The sequence below is a fragment of the Macrobrachium rosenbergii genome, unplaced genomic scaffold (genome assembly GCF_040412425.1).
Source record: "Macrobrachium rosenbergii isolate ZJJX-2024 unplaced genomic scaffold, ASM4041242v1 60, whole genome shotgun sequence".
NCBI classification, from domain to species: domain Eukaryota; kingdom Metazoa; phylum Arthropoda; class Malacostraca; order Decapoda; family Palaemonidae; genus Macrobrachium; species Macrobrachium rosenbergii.
Window position 1 is genome coordinate 95,141 of NW_027100732.1, and position 22,709 is coordinate 117,849.

Sequence of the window (22,709 nt, forward strand, 5' to 3'; positions counted from 1 at the left end):
CTCTCTCTTTCTCTCTCCCTCTCCCGTAGACAGTACTCTCTCCCATAGACAGTACTCTCTCTCTTTCTCTCTCCCTCTCCCGTAGACAGTACTCTCTCTCTCCCATAGACAGTACTCTCTCTCTCTCTCCCTCTCCCGTAGACAGTACTCTCTCTCTCTCTCCCATAGGCAGTACTCTCTCTTTCTCTCTCCCTCTCCCGTAGACAGTACTCTCTCTCTCTCCCATAGGCAGTACTCTCTCTCTTTCTCTCTCCCTCTCCTTAGACAGTACTCTCTCTCTCTCTCCCTCTCCCATAGGCAGTACTCTCTCTCTCTCCCATAGGCAGTACTCTCTCTCTCTCCCTCCCGTAGACAGTACTCTCTCTCTCTCCGTGAGACAGTACTCTCTCTCTCTCTCCCTCTCCCATAGGCAGTACTCTCTCTCTTTCTCTCTCCCTCTCCTGTAGACAGTACTCTCTCTCTCTCTCCCTCTCCCATAGGCAGTACTCTCTCTCTTTCTCTCTCCCTCTCCTTAGGCAGTACTCTCTCTCTCTCTCCCTCTCCCATAGGCAGTACTCTCTCTCTCTCTCCCATAGGCAGTACTCTCTCTCTCTCTCCCGTAGACAGTACTCTCTCTCTCTCCCGTAGACAGTACTCTCTCTCTCTCTCCCTCTCCCATAGGCAGTACTCTCTCTCTTTCTCTCTCCCTCTCCTGTAGACAGTACTCTCTCTCTCTCTCCCGTAGACAGTACTCTCTCTCTCTCCCGTAGACAGTACTCTCTCTCTCTCTCCCTCTCCCATAGGCAGTACTCTCTCTCTTTCTCTCTCCCTCTCCTGTAGACAGTACTCTCTCTCTCTCTCTCTCCCTCTCCCATAGGCAGTACTCTCTCTCTTTCTCTCTCCCTCTCCTTAGGCAGTACTCTCTCTCTCTCTCCCCTCCCATAGGCAGTACTCTCTCTCTCTCCCATAGGCAGTACTCTCTCTCTCTCCCCTGTAGACAGTACTCTCTCTCTCTCCCGTAGACAGTACTCTCTCTCTCTCTCTCCCTCTCCCATAGGCAGTACTCTCTCTCTTTCTCTCTCCCTCTCCTGTAGACAGTACTCTCTCTCTCTCTCCCGTAGACAGTACTCTCTCCCTCTCCCATAGGCAGTACTCTCTCTCTCTCTCCCATAGGCAGTACTCTCTCTCTCTCTCTCCCATAGGCAGTACTCTCTCTCTCTCTCTCCCATAGGCAGTACTCTCTCTCTCTCTCTCCCATAGGCAGTACTCCCTCTCTCTCTCTCCCATAGGCAGTACTCTCTCTCTCTCTCTCCCCATAGGCAGTACTCCCTCTCTCTCTCTCCCATAGGCAGTACTCTCTCTCTCTCTCTCTCTCTCCCATAGGCAGTACTCTCTCTCTCTCTCTCTCTCTCCCATAGGCAGTACTCTCTCTCTCTCTCCCATAGGCAGTACTCTCTCTCTCTCTCTCTCTCCCATAGGCAGTACTCTCTCTCTCTCTCTCTCTCTCCCATAGGCAGTACTCTCTCTCTCTCTCTCCCATAGGCAGTACTCTCTCTCTCTCCCATAGGCAGTACACTCTCTCTCTCTCTCTCTCTCTCTCTCTCCCATAGGCAGTACTCTCTCTCTCTCCCCATAGGCAGTACTCTCTCTCTCTCTCTCTCTCCCATAGGCAGTACTCTCTCTCTCTCTCCCATAGGCAGTACTCTCTCTCTCTCTCTCCCATAGGCAGTACTCTCTCTCTCTCCCATAGGCAGTACTCTCTCTCTCTCTCTCTCCATAGGCAGTACTCTCTCTCTCTCTCTCTCCCTCCCATAGGCAGTACTCTCTCTCTCTCCCATAGGCAGTACTACTCTCTCTCTCTCTCTCCATAGGCAGTACTCTCTCTCTCTCTCTCTCTCTCCCATAGGCAGTACTCTCTCTCTCTCTCCCATAGGCAGTACTCTCTCTCTCTCCCATAGGCAGTACACTCTCTCTCTCTCTCTCTCTCTCTCCCATAGGCAGTACTCTCTCTCTCTCTCCCATAGGCAGTACTCTCTCTCTCTCTCTCTCCCATAGGCAGTACTCTCTCTCTCTCTCTCCCATAGGCAGTACTCCCTCTCTCTCTCTCCCATAGGCAGTACTCTCTCTCTCCTCCCATAGGCAGTACTCTCTCTCTCTCCCATAGGCAGTACTCTCTCTCTCTCTCTCCCATAGGCAGTACTCTCTCTCTCTCTCTCTCCCATAGGCAGTACTCTCTCTCTCTCTCCCATAGGCAGTACTCTCTCTCTCTCTCTCTCCCATAGGCAGTACTCTCTCTCTCTCCCATAGGCAGTACTCTCTCTCTCTCTCCCATAGGCAGTACTCTCTCTCTCTCTCTCTCTCCCATAGGCAGTACTCTCTCTCTCTCTCCCATAGGCAGTACTCTCTCTCTCTCTCTCTCTCCCATAGGCAGTACTCTCTCTCTCTCCATAGGCAGTACTCTCTCTCTCTCTCTCTCCCCCATAGGCAGTACTCTCTCTCTCTCTCTCCCATAGGCAGTACTCTCTCTCTCTCTCTCTCTCCCATAGGCAGTACTCTCTCTCTCTCTCATAGGCAGTACTCTCTCTCTCTCTCTCTCTCCCATAGGCAGTACTCTCTCTCTCTCTCTCTCTCCCATAGGCAGTACTCTCTCTCTCTCTCTCCATAGGCAGTACTCTCTCTCTCTCTCTCTCCCCATAGGCAGTACTCTCTCTCTCTCTCTCTCTCCCATAGGCAGTACTCTCTCTCTCTCTCTCCCATAGGCAGTACTCTCTCTCTCTCTCTCTCTCTCTCTCTCTCTCTCTCTCTCTCTCTCTCTCTCTCTCTCTCTCTCTCTCTCTCCCCACCGGGAATTCCTCTGGGTAACCAGAGGAAATGACGAAACGGTTTTCCGTCCGCCGAACGATGCGTCGTCGTCATCGTCATCATCATCATCATCGACGAGCGGACGGTTTTCCGTCACCCCAAAAGGAGCCGCGAGTGAACGCGTCCTTTAAAGCCTTATTGAACACGACCCCATTCGTCTGTCTGGCGTCTAGAGGAAATGACAGACAGACAGACATTCTGTCTGTCAGGCAGACGCACAGACGGTCTGCCCGTCGTCATGGCAACCGGAGCACGTGAAGGAGAGGCACAGAGTGACTCAGCTAGGCGTGACAGACACACACACACACACATAGACGTACACGAAGAAGATGAGTATTACTCATCGGCGGCGGCGCCGCCACTCGGTCTATGTCTGCTTGGCGAGGCGCATTCGACCGTGGGACAAGCATGGTGGTTTGGCAGCGTTACCAGATGGATTCGCACCTAAATATTTTAATATAGTAGTTTAGTCGAGTAGTCGCGACTATTCGTTCGGTCTTTAGTCGTTCTAGCGACTGTTTACTTAATACTTAACGGGTTAATAAGTCGGATTCGTAAGTATTTACTTAAGTGGTTTAAGTATATTGTCTCGGGCCGAAGGATTCAATGCGTAAACTTCCTGGCAACACTGCGGCGAGGACTTTACAGACGGCTCACATGGGCGTTGGTTTTGGTGATTAATTCTCTCTCTCTCTCTCTCTCTCTCTCTCTCTCTCTCTCTCTCTCTCTGTATGACCGCAGACCGTGTGACGCCACTCGAAGCGAGCCTGTGAATTATTGAACAGGAGTGACATTTAAGAACACCGATCCCATTCTGCCAATGAGACGAATCAAGCGTCACATTTAAACCGTTATTTTGGCCGCTGAATGATCATACCGACGCCAACCGCTCACACCGCCAGAAAGCCCAACGAATCAGCTTTCGAATGACGTCACGCCGACAGGCGTGACGTCATTCGTTAAAGAATAGCGAGCGTGTGAAGGGGGAAAAATGATGACTGGCGTCGAGAACCGCGTGGTTGGGCGGCTTGGTTGGGTGGCCGAATGCGCCGGATCGATCCGGCGCCTTTGGGGAGAGAGACAACAAACACCGAGCGAGTCAGTTGTCCCCGAGCAGCCGAGGAGGAAGGACGTCCCCCACACCATCTTCTCCTTCCTTCGCTACAGGACGCCCGCGCCCTTGGAGAAAGATTCCGTCCTTCGGGAGCGATTAATCTGTGTTTGTGTGTGTGCGCGCGCGCGCGAGCGACCTTCGGAGGATTGCCGTGCCCCGTGGGGCGACGAAGATTGTCGGGAGGATTTTAGCGACCACGCCCTCTCTCTCTCTCTCTCTCTCTCTCCTCTCTCTCTCTCTCTCTCTCTCTCTCTCCGCCTTCGGGATATTTGGACGTTTTGACCTGCGGAGGATCCCCCGGAGGGCGGAACCATGTCGGAGGAACGTAAGTGCACGGAGGGATGCCCCGGCCCCCCGGGGGGCGCGAGAGACGGGGCATTTCCAGTCAGAAATACCCTGGAAATGCCCTTCGAAGTTGGGCATCGATGTTTCAGCTGCTCGAGATTTTTTTTTAATTTTTTTGGGGTGTGGTCCCGTCTCTGCTGCGCCCCCCGCCCCCGTCTCCTTTCTCCCCTCGGGGGGCTGTGACCCCTTGGGCGCTCCCCTCTAAGAGCCTCCCCCCCCTTCCTCCCTTAAAGGGTGGGCCAACAGGTTGCCCCAATTTTATATTATTATTATTATTATTATTATTATTAATTTGTTCATATTTGTTCCAGTCAATATCTAATTCACTGTTGTTCCAATCAATATCTAATTCACTGTTGTTCCAATCAATATCTACTTCATTATTGTTCAGATGTGTTCCAATCGGTATCTGATTCACTCTTGTTCCAGTCAATATGTGACTCGCTGTTGCTCCAATCAATATCTAATTCTTTATTCAGATTTTGTTCAGATGTGTTCCAGTCAGTATGTGATTCGCTAGTGTTCCAATCAATATCTAATGCATTCTTGTTCAGATGTGTTCCAATCAGTATATAGTGGACTGTTGGTCAAGATTTGTTCAGATGTGTTCCAATCAGTATATGGTGGACTGTTGGTCAAGATTTGTTCAGATGTGTTCCAATCAATATGTGATTCACTGTTGTTCCAATCAGTGTCTAATTCACTCTTGTTCCAATCAATATGTGATTCACTGTTGTTCCAATCAGTGTATAGTGGACGGTTGGTCGAAATTTGTTCAGAATAATTAAATGGTCATAATTTGTCCAGATTTGTTCCAGTCAATATTTAATTCACTTTTGTTCCAATCAATACCTAATCCACTATTGTTCCAAATTTGTTCCAATTTCTCCAGTCCACCATTGTTCAAATCAGTACCTAATCCAGTATTGTTCTAAATTTGTTCCAATCATTCCAACCCACCATTGTTCAGATCCTAATCCACTATTGTTCCAAATTTGTTCCATACATTCCAATCCAAATTTGTTTCAACCCACCATTGTTCAAATCAGTACCCAATCCATCATTGTTCCAAATATGTTCCCATCATTCCAGCCCACCATTGCTCAAATCAATACCCAATCTACCATTGTTCCAGATTTGTTCCAATCATTCCAGTCCACCATTGTTCAAATCAATACCCAATCTACCATTGTTCCAGATTTGTTCCAATCATTCCAGCCCACCATTGCTCAAATCAATACCCAATCTACCATTGTTCCAGATTTGTTCCAATCATTCCAGCCCACCATTGTTCAAATCAATACCTTATCTACCATTGTTCCAAATTTGTTCTAATCATTCCAGTCCACCATTGTTCCAAATGTGTTCCAATCCAAATGTGTTCCAATCCACCATTGTTCAAATCAGTACCCAGTCCACCATTGTTCCAAATGTGTTCCAATCCACCATTGTTCAAATCAGTACCCAGTCCACCATTGTTCCAAATGTGTTCCAGTCCAAATGTGCTCCAATCCATCATTGTTCAAATCAATACCTAATCTACCATTGTTCCAAATGTGTTCCAATCCACCATTGTTCAAATCAGTACCCAGTCCACCATTGTTCCAAATGTGCTCCAATCCACCATGGTTCAAATCAATACCTAATCTACCATTGTTCCAAATGTGTTCCAATCCACCATTGTTCAGATCAATACCCAGTCCACCATTGTTCCAAGTATGTTCCAATCCAAAATTGTTCCAATCAATACCTAATCCACCATTGCTCCAAATATGTTCCAACCCACCATTGTTCAAATCAATACCCAATCCACCATTGCTCCAAATATGTTCCAACCCACCATTGTTCAAATCAGTACCCAATCCACCATTGTTCCAAATGTGTTCCAAATCTGTTCCAATCGTTCCGACCCACCACCGTCCCAAATCGTTGCAGTGATCCTGGTGACGGGGGTGTCGGGCTACATCGCCAGCCACGTGGCCAAGCTCCTGCTGGAGGACGGGTACCGGGTGAGGGGCACCGTCCGCGACCTGTCCGATGAGGGCAAGGTGGCCCCCCTGAAGGCACTGGTGCCCGACGCCAAGCACCCGATCGAACTCGTGGAGGCCGACCTCACCAAGGACGACGGGTGGGACAAGTGAGTCTGATTTCGGGGTTTCTTTACGTGGCCGGACCGCCTCGCGGTCCTGGACTTTTGTTGACTACTGTACGCTTTGTCTACGCCTTATTTACTCCGTTTTTCTACTCCATATCTACTACTGGCTACTTCTTGACTGCTTCTTTCCACTCCTTATCTAATGTTTATGCCTACTCCTCGTCGACTCATTTTCCTACTCCTTATTTACTCCGTTTTCTATTTGTCTCCATTTTATGTCGCTTACTCATCTACCGCTTCTCTCTACTCCTCAATTACACCATTGCCATGAATCTTCATCCACTCCATTCACTCCTCATCCACTCCTTTCTACCTCTCATCTACTCCATTCATGTACTCATCTACTCCCTTCTACTCCTCACCACTCCATTCTTGTACCCTTCATCCACTCCATTCTTCTACTCCTCATCCACTCCATTCTTCTACTCATCCAATCCATTCTTGTACTTCTCATCTACTCCATTCTTGTACTCCACATCCACTCCATTGCCATGAATCTTCATCCACTCCATTCTTTTACTCCTCATCCAGTCCATTCTTCTACTCCTCATCCACTCCATTCTTCTCCTTATCCACTCCATTCTCCTACTCCTCATCCACTCCATTCTTGTACTCATCCAATCCATTCTTCTACTCCTCATCCACTCCATCACCATGAATCTTCATCCACTCCATTCTTCTACTCATCCACTCCTTTCTGGTACTCCTCATCCACTACATTCTTCTACTCCTCATCCACTCCATTCATGTACACATCTACTCCCTTCTACTCCTCACCACTCCATTCCTGTACCCTTCATCCACTCCATTCTTCTACTCCTCATCCACTCCATTCTTCTACTCATCCAATCCATTCTTCTACTCCTCATCCAATCCCTTCTTCTACTCCCCATCCACTCCATTGCCATGACTCTTCATCCACTCCAGTTCCTCGCTGGGTGAGCGGGTTCCGCACTCAGCTACCACTCTGTTGGTCGCGAGTTCGAATCTCCGACCGGCCAGTGAAGAACAAGAGGAATTTGTTTCTGGTGATAGAAACTCATTTCTCGTCATAATGTGGTTCGGATTCCACAATAAGCTGTAGGCCCCGTTGCTAGGTAACCAGTTGGCTCTTAGCCATGTAAAAGTAAATCAGCTAAGTGGTCTGGTTAAACTAAGGTATACTTAACTTTTTTTTTCATCCACTCCATTCTTCTACTCGTCCACTCCTTTCTGGTACTCCTCATCCACTCCATTCTTGTACTCTTCAGCCACTCATTTCTTCTATTCCTCATCCACTCCATTCTTTTATTCCTCATCCACTTCTTTCTTCTACTCCTCATCTACTCCATTCTTGTACTCCTCATTCACTCCTTTCTTCTACTCCTCATCTACTCCATCCGTCTACTCCTCACCACTCCATTCTTGTACTCATCCAATCCATCCTTCTACTCCTCATCCACTCCCTTCTACTCGTCATCTGCTCCCTTCTACTCATCCACTCCCTTCTTGTACTCCCCATCCACTCCTTTCTGGTACTCCTCATCCACTCCATTCTACTCCTCACCACTCCATTCTTCTACTCCGCATCCACTCCTTCTTTTACTCCTCATCCACTCCATTGCCATGAATCTTCATCCACTCCATTCTTATACTCCTTGTTCACTCCATTCTTCTACTGCAAATCCACTACATCACCATGAATCTTCATCCACTCCATTCTTCTACTCACCACTCCATTCTTGTACTCCTCATCCACTCCCTTCTACTCCTCATCCATTCCCTTCTACTCTTCATCCACTCCCTTCTTCTACTTCTCATCTTCAGAACTCATACTAACCAAAAAATAATTAACCCCTTTTTTTTTTACCCCCTTTTCCCCCCCGCCCCCTTCCCCGCCCCTCCCCCAAAGGGCCGTGGAGGAGTGCACGAAGGTGGTCCACGCGGCCAGCCTGAAGGGGCCGCAGGAGGAGGGAGCCCAGGGGGAGGCCGATGGCCGCCTCCTGAAGGCCTGCGCCGCCACTAAGACCGTCTCCAGGGTCATCCTCACCAGCTGCTATAACACCGTCCTTGGTATTGGGATTTATCCAGGATTTAGTAGATTTAGTGGGGATTTATCAGGGATTTGTCAAGGATGTATTGGGGATTTAGGAGGTTTAGTTGGGCTTTGTCAGGGAATTATATTTAGTGGGGTTTATGTGGGATTTAACTGGGATTTGTCATGGATTTAATGAGGATTTGGCATGGATTTAATGAGGATTTGTCAGGGAGTTATTGGGACTTGGTATATTTAGTGGGGATTTGTCAGGGATTTAGTAGATTTATTGGGTATTTGTCAAGGTTTTAGTGGAGATTAGTCAATGATTTAATGAGGATTTAGTAGGGATTTATTGGGAGTTTAGTATTGATTTAGTGGGGATTTAGTAGATGTAGGTGGGACTTATTGGGGATTTAGTAGATTTAGGTGGGATTTATTGGGAATTTAGCAGGGGTTTAATGGAGGTGTAGTGGGGATTTATTGAGCATTTATTGGTGATATGGTAAAGATTTAGCATGATTTGTCAAGGATTTAGTGGGGATTACTTATTATCCCTTGGGATTTGGTAGAGATATAATTTGGGTCTGATGGGAATTTATTAGGGAATGGTCTGGAATTTATTAGGGACTTATCAGGGATTTAGTGGGAATTTGTCAGGGATTTAGTGCAGATTTATTAGGGATTTAGAGTAGATTTATTAGGGATTTGTCGTAGCCTGCTGAATGCCCCGCTTTGTATGGACTGCATGATGGCCGAGCTTTGTTTTTTCCCTTATTTCCATTATTTCCCTGCAGGATTTGTTCCCTTATTTCCTCACAGGATTTTTTCCCCATTATTTCTCCACAGGGGTTTAAATCCCTTATTTTCCCTGTTGTTTCCCTAAAATTATATGTTTTTTGTTTTTTCCCCAAAATTAGTTACAGTTTCTTCCCCCAGAATTAGTTCCTTCCTGCTTTCTTTCCCCCAAACCAGGGCCATGGAGGGCTGCGCCTTCGTCCTCCACATGGCCAGCCCCTTCCCGGACTTGACGACGGCAAACGTGCCCGAGGACGCCCTCGTCAAGCCGGCCAGGGAGGGCACGCTCAGAGTCCTCGAGGCTGCCCGGGCCGCGGGCACAGTCCAGAGGGTGGTCCTCACCTCCTCCTTTGCCGCCGTTCACGGTACGGATGAAACTACCATGAGACGACCACAGGTCTGGCTCAAACTGCCATAGGTTTGGGTGGAACTACTCGAAGGCTGTCGTAGATTTGACTGAAACTACCATAGATTTGGACAAAATTACCATAGATTTGGACAAAATTACCATAGATTTGGACAAAATTACCATAGATTTGGACGAAACTACCATAGATTTGGACAAAATTACCATCGATTTGGACGAAACTACCATAGATTTGGACAAAACTACCATAGATTTGGATGAAACTACCATAGATTTGACTAAAACTGCTTTAAAGCTACCATGAATATGGACAAAAACTGACAAAATTACCATAGATTTGGACGAAACTACCATAGATTTGACTAAAACTGCTTTAAAGCTATCATGAATATGGACAAAAACTGACAAAATTACCATAGATTTGAACAGAACTGACAAAATATCATAGATTTGAATAGAACTGACAAAAAAACTACCATGAATTCAAACCAAACTTGACAAAAGCTACCATAATCCAACATGGCCGAACGTCCTGTACCAACTATTATTTATTTGTCGCTTTTATTTTTTATATTTTATTATATTTCATTTGTCGCTTTAAAGTAGTTTTTGTCGCTTTTTAAAAATTTATTTTTTATAATATTTTATTATATTTTATTTGTCGCTAAAGTAGTTTTTTGTGTGTTTTTTCGGAGCTGACGGTAAATACCCAAAGTCGACATCCCCCCCCAATGCAGTAGTTCTTAACCTAGGGGTGCTCGCCCCCCTTAGGGGCCACGAAGCCAGTCCCAAAGGGGGGCGAGTACCCCTGGTTAAGAGCCGCTGCTCTAATATACATTGTATTATTAATTATATTAAGATTTAAATTTACCGTCGGCTCTAAAAAACGAGTCGTTTGAGTCATTTAAAGTCATTTAGAGTCATTTGAGTCACTGTAGTCTTTAAAAGTCATTTAGAGTCATTTCAAGTCATTTAGAATCATTTGAGTCACTGTAGTCTTTAAAAGTCTTTTAGAGTCATTTGAGTCACTGTAGTCTTTAAAAGTCATTTAGAGTCATTTCAAGTCATTTGAGTCACTCAAGTCATCCGAGTCATCTCAAGTCACCCGAGCGGCTCGGGTCGGATGAGTCGGCTGACTGGTGTCCTCCGTGCCGCTGCAGGGGAGGCGGCGGTGGACCCAGAGAAGAACTACAACGAGGACGACTGGACGGACGTGGAGTCGCCCGACCTGGACTCCTACACCAAGTCCAAGGTGCTGGCCGAGAAGGCCGCCTGGGACTTCATCAAGGAGCTGCCTGGTGAGGACTTGACTCTTTCCTGCGTTCTCATTGGTCGGGATGGTTGGGTGGGCGGGGCTTGAATGCTTTCGATTGGTCGGGATGGTCGAGTGGGCGGGGTTAAATTGATTAAGACTGAATGAGTTGGCAGGGTTAGGTTGCCTCTGATTGGTTGGATGGATGAGTTGGCACGGCTAAACCGCTTGCGATTTGATCATACGTACAAATAAGGGGGCTAAAACCCCCTTGCCCGAAACCTGACCCCCTTCCTCCCCCCCAGACGAGCGCAAGATGGAGCTGGCCGTCATCAACCCGGGGTTCGTGCTGGGCCCCCCCCTGATGGAGTCCCACAAGGGCTCCACCTCCGTCAACTACATGACCCAGATCGTCAACCGGACGTACCCGGCCGTGCCCAAGCTCATGTTCCCAGTCTGCGACGTCAGGGACGTCGCCAGGGCACACGTCCAGGTGGGTATTGCAGGTAGAGGGGTTTTTTTTTTTTGTCAGTTTTGTTCAGTTTGTTCAAGTTTACAGTTTTTCACATTTAGAGAATTTTTTGTCACTTTTGTTCCATTTTTTTTATTTAGAGAATTTCTTGTATAATTTTTTAAATTTTAGAGAATTTTTTGGTCACTTTTGTTCCATTTTTTTTAATTTAGAGAATTTTTTGTACAATTTTTTCAAATTTAGATAATTTTTTGTCACTTTTGTTCCATTTTTTTATTTAGAGAATTTTTTGTACAATTTTTTCAAATTTAGAGAATTTTTTGTCACCTTTGTTCCATTTTTTTCAAAGTTAGAGAATTTTTTGTCAGTTTTTGAACAAATTTAAAATACTTTTTGTCAGTTTTGTTCAATTTTTTCATATTTAGAGAATTTTTTTGTCAGTTTTAAACAAATTCACAATAGTTTTTTGTCAGTCTGTAAACTTATGATTTTTTTGTTAGTTTTTATACAAATTTACAATATTTTTTGTCAGTATTGTTAATTTTTTCAAAATCAGAGAATTTCTTGTCAGTTTTGTTCAATTTTTTTGTCAGTATTGTTCAGTTTTTTCGGATTTAACGAGTATTTGTCATTTTGTTTAATTTGTTCAAATTTAGAGAATTTTTTGTCAGTTTTGTTCAAATGTAGAGAATTTCTTTGTTGTTTTTGTTCAATTTGTTCAAATTTAGAGAATTTTTGTGTCAGGTTTAGTAAGTTTTTCAAATTTACCGAATTTTTTTTGTCAGTTCAGTGTTTTGGTCAATATTTTCCTCAATTTTGTCCAAATTCCCAGTGATTTTATGTCGACTCGGCCCAGACTGACAGCCCCTCCCCTCACCCCCCCCCCAGGCCCTGACCCTGCCCGAGGCGGCCGGCAAGCGGCACATCATCACGACCGACAGCTTCTGGATGAAGGACGTGGCCCTGGCCGCCTCCAAGGAGTTCCGGCCACAGGGGTACAACATACCCACCTGCCAGCTGCCCTACTTCGTGGTGTGGATGGCGGGCATCTTCAACAAGACCTACAAGAACCACCTGCTGCCCCGCCTGGGCAAGGTCATGAAGGTGGACAACAAGAGGGTGGGTGGCCGCCGGTCGACCAATGAGCTTTCTCTGTTCTGTGTTTGGTCAGCCAGTGAGGGTTCGGTACTCTTTATTTAATCGGCCAATGAGGTTTGAGCATTCTCAGTCGACCAATGATCTTTTACGCTTCAATTGACAACTGAGGGGTTCAATATTCAGTATGTAATTGGCCAGTGAGGGTTGAGTATTCAGCTGGCCAATGGGGGTTTAGTATTCAGTATTTAATCAGCCAATGAGGTTTCAGTATTCAGTATTTAATTGGCCAGTGAGGTTTCAGTATTCAGCACTTAATTAGCCAATGAGGTTTCAGTATTCAGTATTTAATTGGCCAGTGAGGTTTCAGTATTCAGCACTTAATTAGCCAATGAGGGTTTAGTATTCAGTATTTAATCGGCCAGTGAGGTTTCAGTATTCAGCACTTAATTGGCCAATGAGGGTTTAGTATTCAGTATTTAATCGGCCAATGAGGTTTCAGTATTCAGTATTTAATCGGCCAGTGAGGTTTCAGTATTCAGTATTTAATCGGCCAGTGAGGTTTCAGTATTCAGCTGGCCAATGAGCTTTCAGTATTCAGTATTTAATTGGCCAATGAGCTTTCAGTATTCAGCACTTAATTGGCCAATGAGGGTTGAGTATTCAGCTGGCCAATGGGTGTTTAGTATTCAGTATTTAATCGGCCAGTGAGGTTTCAGGATTCAGTATTTAATTGGCCAGTGAGGTTTGAGTATTCAACATTTAATCGGCCAATGAGGGTCGAGTATTCAGTATTTAATCGGCCAATGAGGGTTGAGTATTCAGTATTTAACCAGCCAATGAGGGTTGAGTATTCAATTGACCAATGAGCTTTCAATATTCAGTATTTAATTGGCCAATGAGGGTTGAATATCCACCTGGCCAATGGCCTTTCAGTATTCAGTATTTAATCGGCCAGTAAGGTTTGAGTATTCAGTTGACCAATGAGCTTTCAGTATTCAGCACTTAATCGGCCAATGAGCTTTCAGTATTCAGTATTTAATAGGCCAATGAGGCTTCAGTATTCAGCTGGCCAGTGAGCTTTCAGTATTCAGCATTTAATCGGCCAATGAAGGTTGAGTATTCAGTATTTAATCGTCCAATGAGGGTTGAGTATTCATTGATAACTGAGGGTTCAATGTTCAGTATTTAACTGGCCAATGAGGGTTGAGTACTCGGTTGACCAATGAGCCTTCAGTATTCAATTGACCTCTGGGGTTTCAATATTCAGTATTTAATCAGCCAATGAGGGTTAAATATTCAGCTGGCCAATGAGCTTCCAGTATTCAGTATTTAATAGGCCAATGAGGGTTGAGTATTCAGTTGACCAATGAGCTTCCAGTATTCAGCATTTAATCGGCCAATGAGGGTTGAGTATTCTCAGTCGACCAATGAGATCCTGTATCCTGCTAACAGTCTTCCTTTTTCCAGATGGTGGAGACCCTCGGGATCGAGCCCACGGCGCTGGACTGCACCGTCCAGGACATGATCTACGCCATGATCGATCTGGGCATCGTCCGTAAGGCCAAGAAGTACAAGCAGGTTCGTATCGTGCCACGATTATGCGATTATGCGGTTTGTTCTGTGTGCGGCACGTGTATGTACGGTACTCGATGGCTTATGTACATGAATGGTGTACAGTATATTTTGTGTACAGTATAGTTTATGTACATTAATAATGTACAGTATAATGTATGTACATTATACTGTACATAAATGGTGCACAGTAGAATCCCAGTACAATGTGTAGTTGATGTACATAAATAATGTACTGTATAACTTATGTACAGTCACTCAAAAATGTTGTCCGAAAAGTTTTGAAGTGTTGCGATAAACTTTTTTGAGTGGTTGTACATAAATGATACATAATATATATAAATAGTTTATGTACAGTTTCGTTTATGTACAGAAATGGTGTACAGTAGTTTACATACATAGTGTACAGTACAATTTATGTACATTACACTGTACATAAATGGTGTATGGTGTAATCTGTGTACAATACAGTCGGTGTACGGTATATTTGATGTATACAGTAATTGATGTACAATTTAGTTTATGCACAGTGTACAGTTATAGAGTATGATGTAGTTTATGTACACTATAGATGTACAACAGTTCATGTGCACTATATTTTATGTACAATATACAATGTATGTGTATAATATAGAGTTATGTGTCTGTGGTATTTTATGTACATTAAAGTTGATGTACAGTATAGTCAATGTACAATCCAGTTGATGTACAATAAAGTTATGTACAATATAGTTGATGTACAATACAGTTAATGTACAACATATGGGACACTATGTACAATACTGTTAATGTATAATATAGTTCATGTTCATGTAGTGTATGTACAATATAGAGATTGTACAATATTGTTTATGCACTGTACAATTTACAGAGGTTGTGCACAATATTGTACAACCCAGTTCATGTAACATAAATGCTGTACAGTGCAGTTCATGTACATAAATGCTATGCACAGTTCTCTGCCATCTCGTCTTAATTAATCGGACCCGAGAACCCTCATCGACTCGCTCTTCCAGGTCGGCTCGAGGGCCGAGGTGCCCCCCGCGGCGAACGGCGAGATCGAAGACGAGAAGAAGGACAAGGGGACGGAGAAGGGCGGCGAAGAGCAGGAGAAGGAGAAGGAGCAAGAGGAGGAGAAGAAGGAACTCGAACCCGAGGACAAAGAAGGTGAGATTGGCATCGTGACCTTGGGTGGTTTGACTCCCATAACTTTGACCCCGGGTATTTTGACTCCCCAGAACTTTGACCTCGGGGTTACGGCGCACGTTCCCGGGTTACGACGCCGCTCCCGCGGAAGAAATGTGGCTCCAAAAAGGGGGCAGAACGGGCCAAAATTTGGAGGTTTTTTGATGAAAAACTCAATAAAAATGCAGTTAGGTTTTCTTACGATTTTTGACACATCGGGTCATGACAATTTTCGGGTTACGGCGCCGCGCCGGAACAGAACCCCCCGTGTGTAAACTGCCTGATGAATGTTACTGATAAGGCAGTCCCCAGGTTAGGATGGGGGTTCCGTTCCGACACGGCGCCGTAACCTGAAATGTCGAAAATCGCACAGACGTAAGCTGCATTTTCATTGGGTCCTTCATCAGAAAACCTCCAAAATTTGGCCCATTCTGTCCCATTTCGGAGCCACATTTCTTCCACCAGAGCGGCGTCGTAACCCTGGATCACGCGTCGTAAGCTCGAGACGTCGTAAACTAAGCCACCAAAAGTATTATTATACATTACGCAACATAAAACGAGCATTCATTTTTATATGTTATACAATAACTTTTATCTCTTGGATTAATAATTAACTGAAAAGTTTTGAAATGCTCCTGTCACTTTGTCGTAACTTTAAGGCATGACGCTTAACCTTTCGTGTCCCTTTGTCGTAACTTTGAGGCATGACTTAACATTTCGTGTCCCTTTGTCGTAACTTTGAGGCATGACACTTAACCTTTCGTGTCACTTTGTCGTAACTTTGAGGCATGACTCTTAACCTTTCGTGTTCCTTTGTCGTAACTTTGAGGCATGACTTAACCTTTCGTGTCACTTTGTCGTAACTTTGAGGCATGACTTAACATTTCGTGTCACTTTGTCGTAACTTTGAGGCATGACACTTAACCTTTCGTGTCCCTTTGTCGTAACTTTGAGGCATGACGCTTAACCTTTCGTGTTCCTTTGTCGTAACTTTGAGGCATGACTTAACCTTTCGTGTCACTTTGTCGTAACTTTGAGGCATGACTTAACATTTCGTGTCACTTTGTCGTAACTTTGAGGCATGACGCTTAACCTTTCGTGTCACTTTGTCGTAACTTTGAGGCATGACGCTTAACCTTTCGTGTCCCTTTGTCGTAACTTTGAGGCATGACTTAACGTTTCGTGTTCCTTTGTCGTAACTTTGGGGCATGACACTTAACCTTTCGTGTCCCTTTGTCGTAACTTTGAGGCATGACTTAACATTTTGTGTCACTTTGTCGTAACTTTAACGCTTTGTATGTCTGTCAGTCTTGTTCCGCTTTGCATGTGCCGTTGCTTTGCTCCTGTGTGGCGTAACGTCTCGCCGACACCCAGTTTGGACCTCGGCATGTCTCCTAATGTTCCCTAATGCATGTCTGTCCCCTGTCCTTCGTCTTCTTGTCTGTTGTCCGCATGTCTGCGTGTCTGCTCGGTGCTTCGACCCTGCAATCCTGAACCTCCTCGCACGCAATGCTAACCCTAATTTGGACCCCATAGCCCTGAATCCACACTTGCACGCTCGCTTCCTAGACTAAGATCTTCCCTTTAACGACGCCCCGCGACCCTAAAAGTCCCTCTCTCTCTCTCTCTCTCCCCCCTATAGAGAAGGACGAGGAGATCAAGAAGGACGACCGCCAGCCGAGCGAGGCGAAGGAGGAGAAGAAGAAGAACAACGAGGAACAGAAGGAAGAATCCGAGGCGGAGAAATGAAGAATGAAGAGGAGGAGTAAGAGTGAGGATTATTCGGACGTGTCCAAATTTCGTCTGTGGATTAGTCTAAGTTTCGACTCCCCCAACGACTGCGGGGCCATGGTGCACGCCTACGAGTGACGCCCCTCCCCCTCTCCCTGGGGCGGATGGCGGTCCTCCCTCCTCCGAGAGGAGGAGGAGGAGGAGCGAGATGTGCCCCTGGGAACGCTTCCGCGCGAATCGCGGGCCAAGAACTTTCTGTGTGTGTGTACCCATGTGAAAACCGGAGTCGTTTTTGTTCGCGGTGGGTCGTCTGCACCAAAAAATTTAAAAAGAGACTCGACAGAGAAATTGTGAAAGTCTTTTTGTGTGGGAGTCTGGTCGCTTCTTTTCGTCCCGATTTTTCTCGGTTTGTCGTTTTTGTGACGTTGGATCGAAGGTGCTGCTTCTTGTCGTTAAGTATTCCGTTCGTTTTTCAGTTCCGGTGAAATTGACGAGACGTTGCATCTCTCTCTCTCTCTCTCTCTCTCTCTCTCTCTCTAGCTCTCTTTCTCTCACTCTCTCTAATCAAAAAAATTCAGCTGGGCAAAAAAGGAAACGAATTAGGTAGCCGTTTAGCCACGCCATTTTTGTAAGTCCACTTAGGAGAAATCACTTTGTAAGACTTTATACACATTCAGGGTCCAGACCTTTTGTCCGTAGGTAGAATTTTTAGAATAAAATGGTGCCTTTTCTCCCAAGGAAGAAGAAGAAGAAGAAGAAGAAGAAGGTACGTCGGGTCTATGTACTCGTTATCGGTCCCTTGCGCCCGAATCGCGGAATCCCGGAATCCCGGGTCGAGACGATTGGTCGACTCTCTCTCTCTCTCGACTGTCCGTCTTGGCTACTTCTTAGGGAGAAGTTCGAAGCCTCAGTACCTAAAGTCGGTAGAAGAACTTCAGGGGCGGGGAGGTTTGGGGGTGCTCAGCGTCTTCAGGAAGGAAAGCAAGTCTTCGCCGTGGGATTTTGTCCGGCGCGGGCAATCCTTGTTTAGTCTTGTAGCGTAAGTCGTCAAATTAACGCAGATATTTTTTTACTTTTTTACAATTAGAGACCTTAGGTTCCCCTTCGGAGCGCGGAGTCGTCCTCCTCCGCCGCCGCCGCCGCCGCCGTGCCGAGGGAAATTCCTCCGCCGAGGATTCGTTTTCTTTCCTGATTTCCGAAAGTCTCGTTTTGTACTTTAGAAAGACAGACGGCATTTACTCCTCCACCTTTTTCAGAGGTACTTTTAGCGCTCGAATACTCCCACTCCACTCCTTTGGCGACCCCCTCTCTCCTGACATACTCCGAGGGGACGCTTCTGGGGGGGTCGTCCTCGGCCCCAGAATGCTCGAATACTCCCACTCCACTCCTTGACGACGCTCTCTCTCCTGACATGCTCCGAGGGGATACTTCCGGGGGGTCCCTCGGCCCCAGAACGGACGGGAGATTGTGGCCCTGTCGCACGTACCATCTCGATGCCAGTGTCCCCTTGTGTCTCCATGGCCAGTATACTGTGATGTAGTTTGCAAAGGTCGAAGGTCACCCGGTCAGACTGCAACTGTTTTGGCTGGAAGGTGAGACTGACGGTTCTCTCCGGGAGACGCAGTTGCTCCGTAGATGTGATTTGACAGTTTTGACAGTTTTCTTGCAAGCAGTTTTGATTTTGAGTGGATAGACCGTGTCTGTGATCTTGAAAGTGCTACACAGTTGTGCTTCAAAGACTAGACCGGCAGCTTTTCAGGAAACGCAGTTTCGTCTCCGGAGCGAGAGTTCGTTCGCGGCCCTCAGAGATGACCGCCGTCGAACGGTCCCGGTTCGAAAACGAGACCGACAGTTTTGACGGGAAACTGTCCGTCTGCACCCTTGAAAGACAAACTGTTTCCGTACCGTTTTAAGTTTTAAAAATAAGGTTGACAGTTTCCCGGGAAACGCCCAGTCTCAGCCCCAGACCGAGGGACAGTTCCAGTCCGAAACGAGAAAGAAAGGGTGACCGAGACCGACGAGATTTTGCCCAGTTGTCTAGAAGCACAAAAAAGACGACACCAAAGCTTCGGAAGTATAATATCGTCTTAGCGTAATGTTTGTAACGTTTTGTAATGATTTTTGTAACGTTTTTGTAATATTTTTTTACGGTATTTTAGTCGTTTGCTCAATTTATTTCCCTAAGTACAGTCGTAGGTCGGTGTAGTCGGTGTAGTTACGAACGAGCGCGGACTCGTTTTCTATTTTATTTTATCATACACTGTGTAGTCTTAAGGAGCTTGCCCGGACCCGTTTCTCGAATCCGCGAGGTCCTTCGTGTCCGCCGGAGGGGAGTCCCGGGAAAGCCTCGTTGCGTTCGTCAGTCTACCCGCTCTCCCTCGCGGCGCACGAACCACGCGTCTCAAAAACCTCGTTCCGTTCGTCGGTCTCCGGCGACGACGGGAGCGACTTCAAGCCCGGTTCGTTCCTCCCGTCGGCGGCCCTTCGCGTCTCGGCTGGTCTCGGCTGATCGGCCGGGAGGCTTCGACCGAAGGGTCCGGAGACCTTGACCTTTGACCTTCAATAAGCTAAATCTGTCAATTGATGTTTCAATAAAATTGATTTTTGACAAATGTTCTTTTAAAGTATTTCAGGAATTTGTTGCAAAAATTGAGTTTTGTATTCCAATAAATCTCTCTCCAAAATTTGACCTTCGCCTTTGTCCTTTAACCTTTGACCCTTTTTGTTAAGTTTGGGTGTGAAGCTGCCACTGATGGATGTCCAAAATACTGAGAGATAGATTGAGAGAAAGAGACAGATCTTCCTCTCTTGAATTTTCAAATATATTATTTTTAAGTAAATTATTGACCTTTTGTCTTTGACCTTTGACCTGTTTTGTGTAAGAGGGTGACTGGTTTGCTGCCCAAGTGCATAAGTCTTTGATGAGAGAGAGAGTGAGAGACAGAAAAATTAAAAGATAGTGAGAGAGAGAGAGAGAGATTAACAAACTGAGAAAGAGAGAGAGAAATTAAAAGACTGGTGAGAGAGATTAAAAGACTGGGAGCAAGAGAGAGATTAGAAGATTGAGAGAGAGAGAGAGAGATTGAGAAAAAGAAAGATTAAAAGGTTGGGATAAAGTGAGAGAGAGAGAGAAATTAAAAGATTGAGAGGGAGGGAGAGAGAGAGAGAGAGAGATTAAAAGATTGGGAGAGAAAGAGAGAGATTGAAAGGTTGAGAGAGAGAGAATTAGAAATGAAAAGATTGGGAGAAAGAGAGAGAGAGAGATTGAAAGGTTGAGAGAGAGAGAAATAGAAATTAAAAGATTGGAAGAAAGAGAGAGAGAGAGAGAGATTGAAAGGTTGAGAGAGAGAGAAATAGAAATTAAAAGATTGGAAGAAAGAGAGAGAGAGAGAGAGATTGAAAGGTTGAGAGAGAGAGAAATAGAAATTAAAAGATTGGGAGAAAGAGAGAGAGAGATTGAAAGGTTGAGAGAGAGAGAAATAGAAATTAAAAGATTGGGAGAAAGAGAGAGAGAGATTGAAAGGTTGAGAGAGAGAGAAATAGAAATGAAAAGATTGGGAGAAAGAGAGAGAGATTGAAAGGTTGAGAGTAATAATAATAATAATAATCCTTTAAAAGAACAATTAAGACTCTGTTCAAAGTAAACTTTTTAGTTTTGACTTGAAAATAGACACGGAGCCAGCTTCTTTTATTGCACGTGGCCATTCACTATGTCTTGCAACGTACGTGGCCGTTGCTTTATGTCTTGCAACGTACGTGGCTGTTGCTTTATGTCTTGCAACGTACGTGGCCGTTGCTTCATGTCTTGCAACGTACGTGGCCGTTGCGTTATGTCTTGCAACGTACGTGGCCGTTGCTTCATGTCTTGCAACATGCGAATCATCCCTCTGGCGTGTAGTGACGTTACTGAATAAAGGTACTGGTGGGAAACTGTCTAACCAATCTGGAAGTTTATCATTCCAAGCTTTATATACCATAGTGCACATGTCAAGAGTATACTGGTCTCTCATTTTCAACCATTCCAATTCCTTTCAATGTGGCGTTACGTGTCCAGACTCTCTAACGCTGCCGACGGCCGCTCTTGCCGCAAAGCTCTGCAGCTTTTGTACTCTTTTGGAAAAGTGATTTGTTAGTAGATCCCCAAACTTTTAAGCAATATTCTATGAAACTTATAGTGACTGGACGGCTATCTTGCGGGTACTCGACTCGAGATGATCTTTTACTCTAAGTATATAAGAGTACCGATTACCTTTTTATACATTTCGTCTATGCGACGGTCAAAGTTCGTGGACCGATTTCATCTATGCGACGGTCAAAGTTCGTGGACCGATTTCATCTATGCGACAGTCAAAGTTCATGGACCGATTTCATCTATGCGACGGTCAAAGTTCGTGGACCGATTTCATCTATGCGACGGTCAAAGTTCATGGACCGATTTCATCTATGCGACAGTCAAAGTTCATGGACCGATTTCATCTATGCGACGGTCAAAGTTCATGGACCGATTTCATCTATGCGACGGTCAAAGTTCATGGACCGATTTCATCTATGCGACGGTCAAAGTTCATGGACCAATTTCATCTATGCGACGGTCACAGTTCATGGACCGATTTTGTCTATGCGACGGTCACAGTTCATGGACCGATCGAAAGGAACGCCTAAATTTGTCACGGTCGTCATTGGCTGAATTATATTTCCGTTGAAATTTATCCGTCCCTCGTCTCCAATATCTGACACATGTTGCCTCGATCCAGTAATGATAAACTGCGTCTTTTTCTCATTTAGAAGTTGACCATTTCTCAAAAAGATTGGGAGAAAGAGAGAGAGAGAATTAGAAATTAAAAGATTGGGAGAAAGAGAGAGAGAGATTGAAAGGTTGAGAGAGAGAGAAATAGAAATTAAAAGATTGGGAGAGAGAGAGAGAGAGATTGAAAGGTTGAGAGAGAGAGAGAAATAGAAATTAAAAGATTGGGAGAAAGAGAGAGAGAGAGAGATTGAAAGGTTGAGAGAGAGAGAGAATTAGAAATTAAAAGATTGGGAGAAAGAGAGAGAGAGAGAGAGATTGAAAGGTTGAGAGAGAGAATTAGAAATTAAAAGATTGGGAGAGAGAGAGAGAGAGATTGAAAGGTTGAGAGAGAGAGAGAATTAGAAATTAAAAGATTGGGAGAAAGAGAGAGAGAGAATTAGTAATTAAAAGATTGGGAGAAAAAGAGAGAGAGAGATTGAAAGGTTGAGAGAGAGAGAGAAATAGAAATTAAAAGATTGGGAGAAAAAGAGAGAGAGAGATTGAAAGGTTGAGAGAGAGAATTAGAAATTAAAAGATTGGGAGAAAAAGAGAGATTAAAAGACTGGGAGAAAGAAAGAGAGAGAGATTAGAAGACTGAGAGAGAAATTGAGGAAAGAGAGAGAGAGAGAGAGAGTTTGAAAGATTGAGAGAAAGATGCACAACAAAGGAAATAGATAAATAAATCCCATTTGGTTCTTCCAGTTTTATTAATTGAATCTCAAACAAGAAGTGAAGAATAGAGACAATTTACAGATTTGATTCGAATCGGTTCAATCATTCAGAATTCTACCCACAATTCAGTGGCCCAGGTCCTTATGGTATCGTGGTCGTGCCCTGCTTGTCGATGAGGTCGTAGAGGTAGCCGATTGGGGGTGCCCGGGCGCGGGCACGACGTGCCTTACGGCCTGATCGTCTGGGTCGTAGACGTAGGTGGTCGGCGATGCCCCGGGCACGGGCATGACATGCTTTACGACCTCCT

The 22,709-nt window shown here is 45.2% G+C and overlaps 2 protein-coding genes across 3 annotated transcripts in view; one reads left to right on the top strand and one right to left on the bottom strand.

The window, feature by feature from the left end:
- Nucleotides 1-3,471: 3,471 nt before the first annotated feature.
- On the top strand, nucleotides 3,472-19,633 carry LOC136838328 (uncharacterized). 2 transcript variants are annotated; one of them, XM_067103234.1, is made up of 9 exons: nucleotides 3,472-4,280; nucleotides 6,236-6,437; nucleotides 8,347-8,507; nucleotides 10,795-10,932; nucleotides 11,192-11,379; nucleotides 12,247-12,477; nucleotides 13,924-14,034; nucleotides 15,045-15,195; nucleotides 16,856-19,633. In XM_067103234.1, exons 1-9 carry the CDS (start codon nucleotides 4,268-4,270, stop codon nucleotides 16,960-16,962), a joined length of 1,302 nt encoding a protein of 433 aa, XP_066959335.1. In that variant the 5' UTR covers nucleotides 3,472-4,267; the 3' UTR covers nucleotides 16,963-19,633. The 2 variants fall into 2 exon arrangements, with proteins under 2 accessions (XP_066959335.1, XP_066959334.1); XM_067103233.1 differs by lacking the exon at nucleotides 8,347-8,507 and adding an exon at nucleotides 9,445-9,632 and having other exon boundaries at nucleotides 3,514-4,280.
- Nucleotides 19,634-22,418: 2,785 nt separating this feature from the next.
- Nucleotides 22,419-22,709, bottom strand: part of LOC136838331 (uncharacterized) — a 2,276-nt gene continuing 1,985 nt past the window's right edge. Inside the window, exon 2 of the mRNA XM_067103236.1 lies at nucleotides 22,419-22,709. This exon is cut by the window's right edge and continues 914 nt beyond it. The gene's annotated coding sequence lies outside the window, so the exon portion shown is untranslated.

Bases quoted from the DNA above. Each gene is read 5' to 3' on its own strand.
- LOC136838328 (XM_067103233.1), top strand. The intron at 11,380-12,246 runs GTGGGTATTGCA...CCCCCCCCCCAG, and splicing joins TCGCCAGGGCACACGTCCAG to GCCCTGACCCTGCCCGAGGC. The intron at 15,196-16,855 runs GTGAGATTGGCA...TCCCCCCTATAG, and splicing joins CGAACCCGAGGACAAAGAAG to AGAAGGACGAGGAGATCAAG.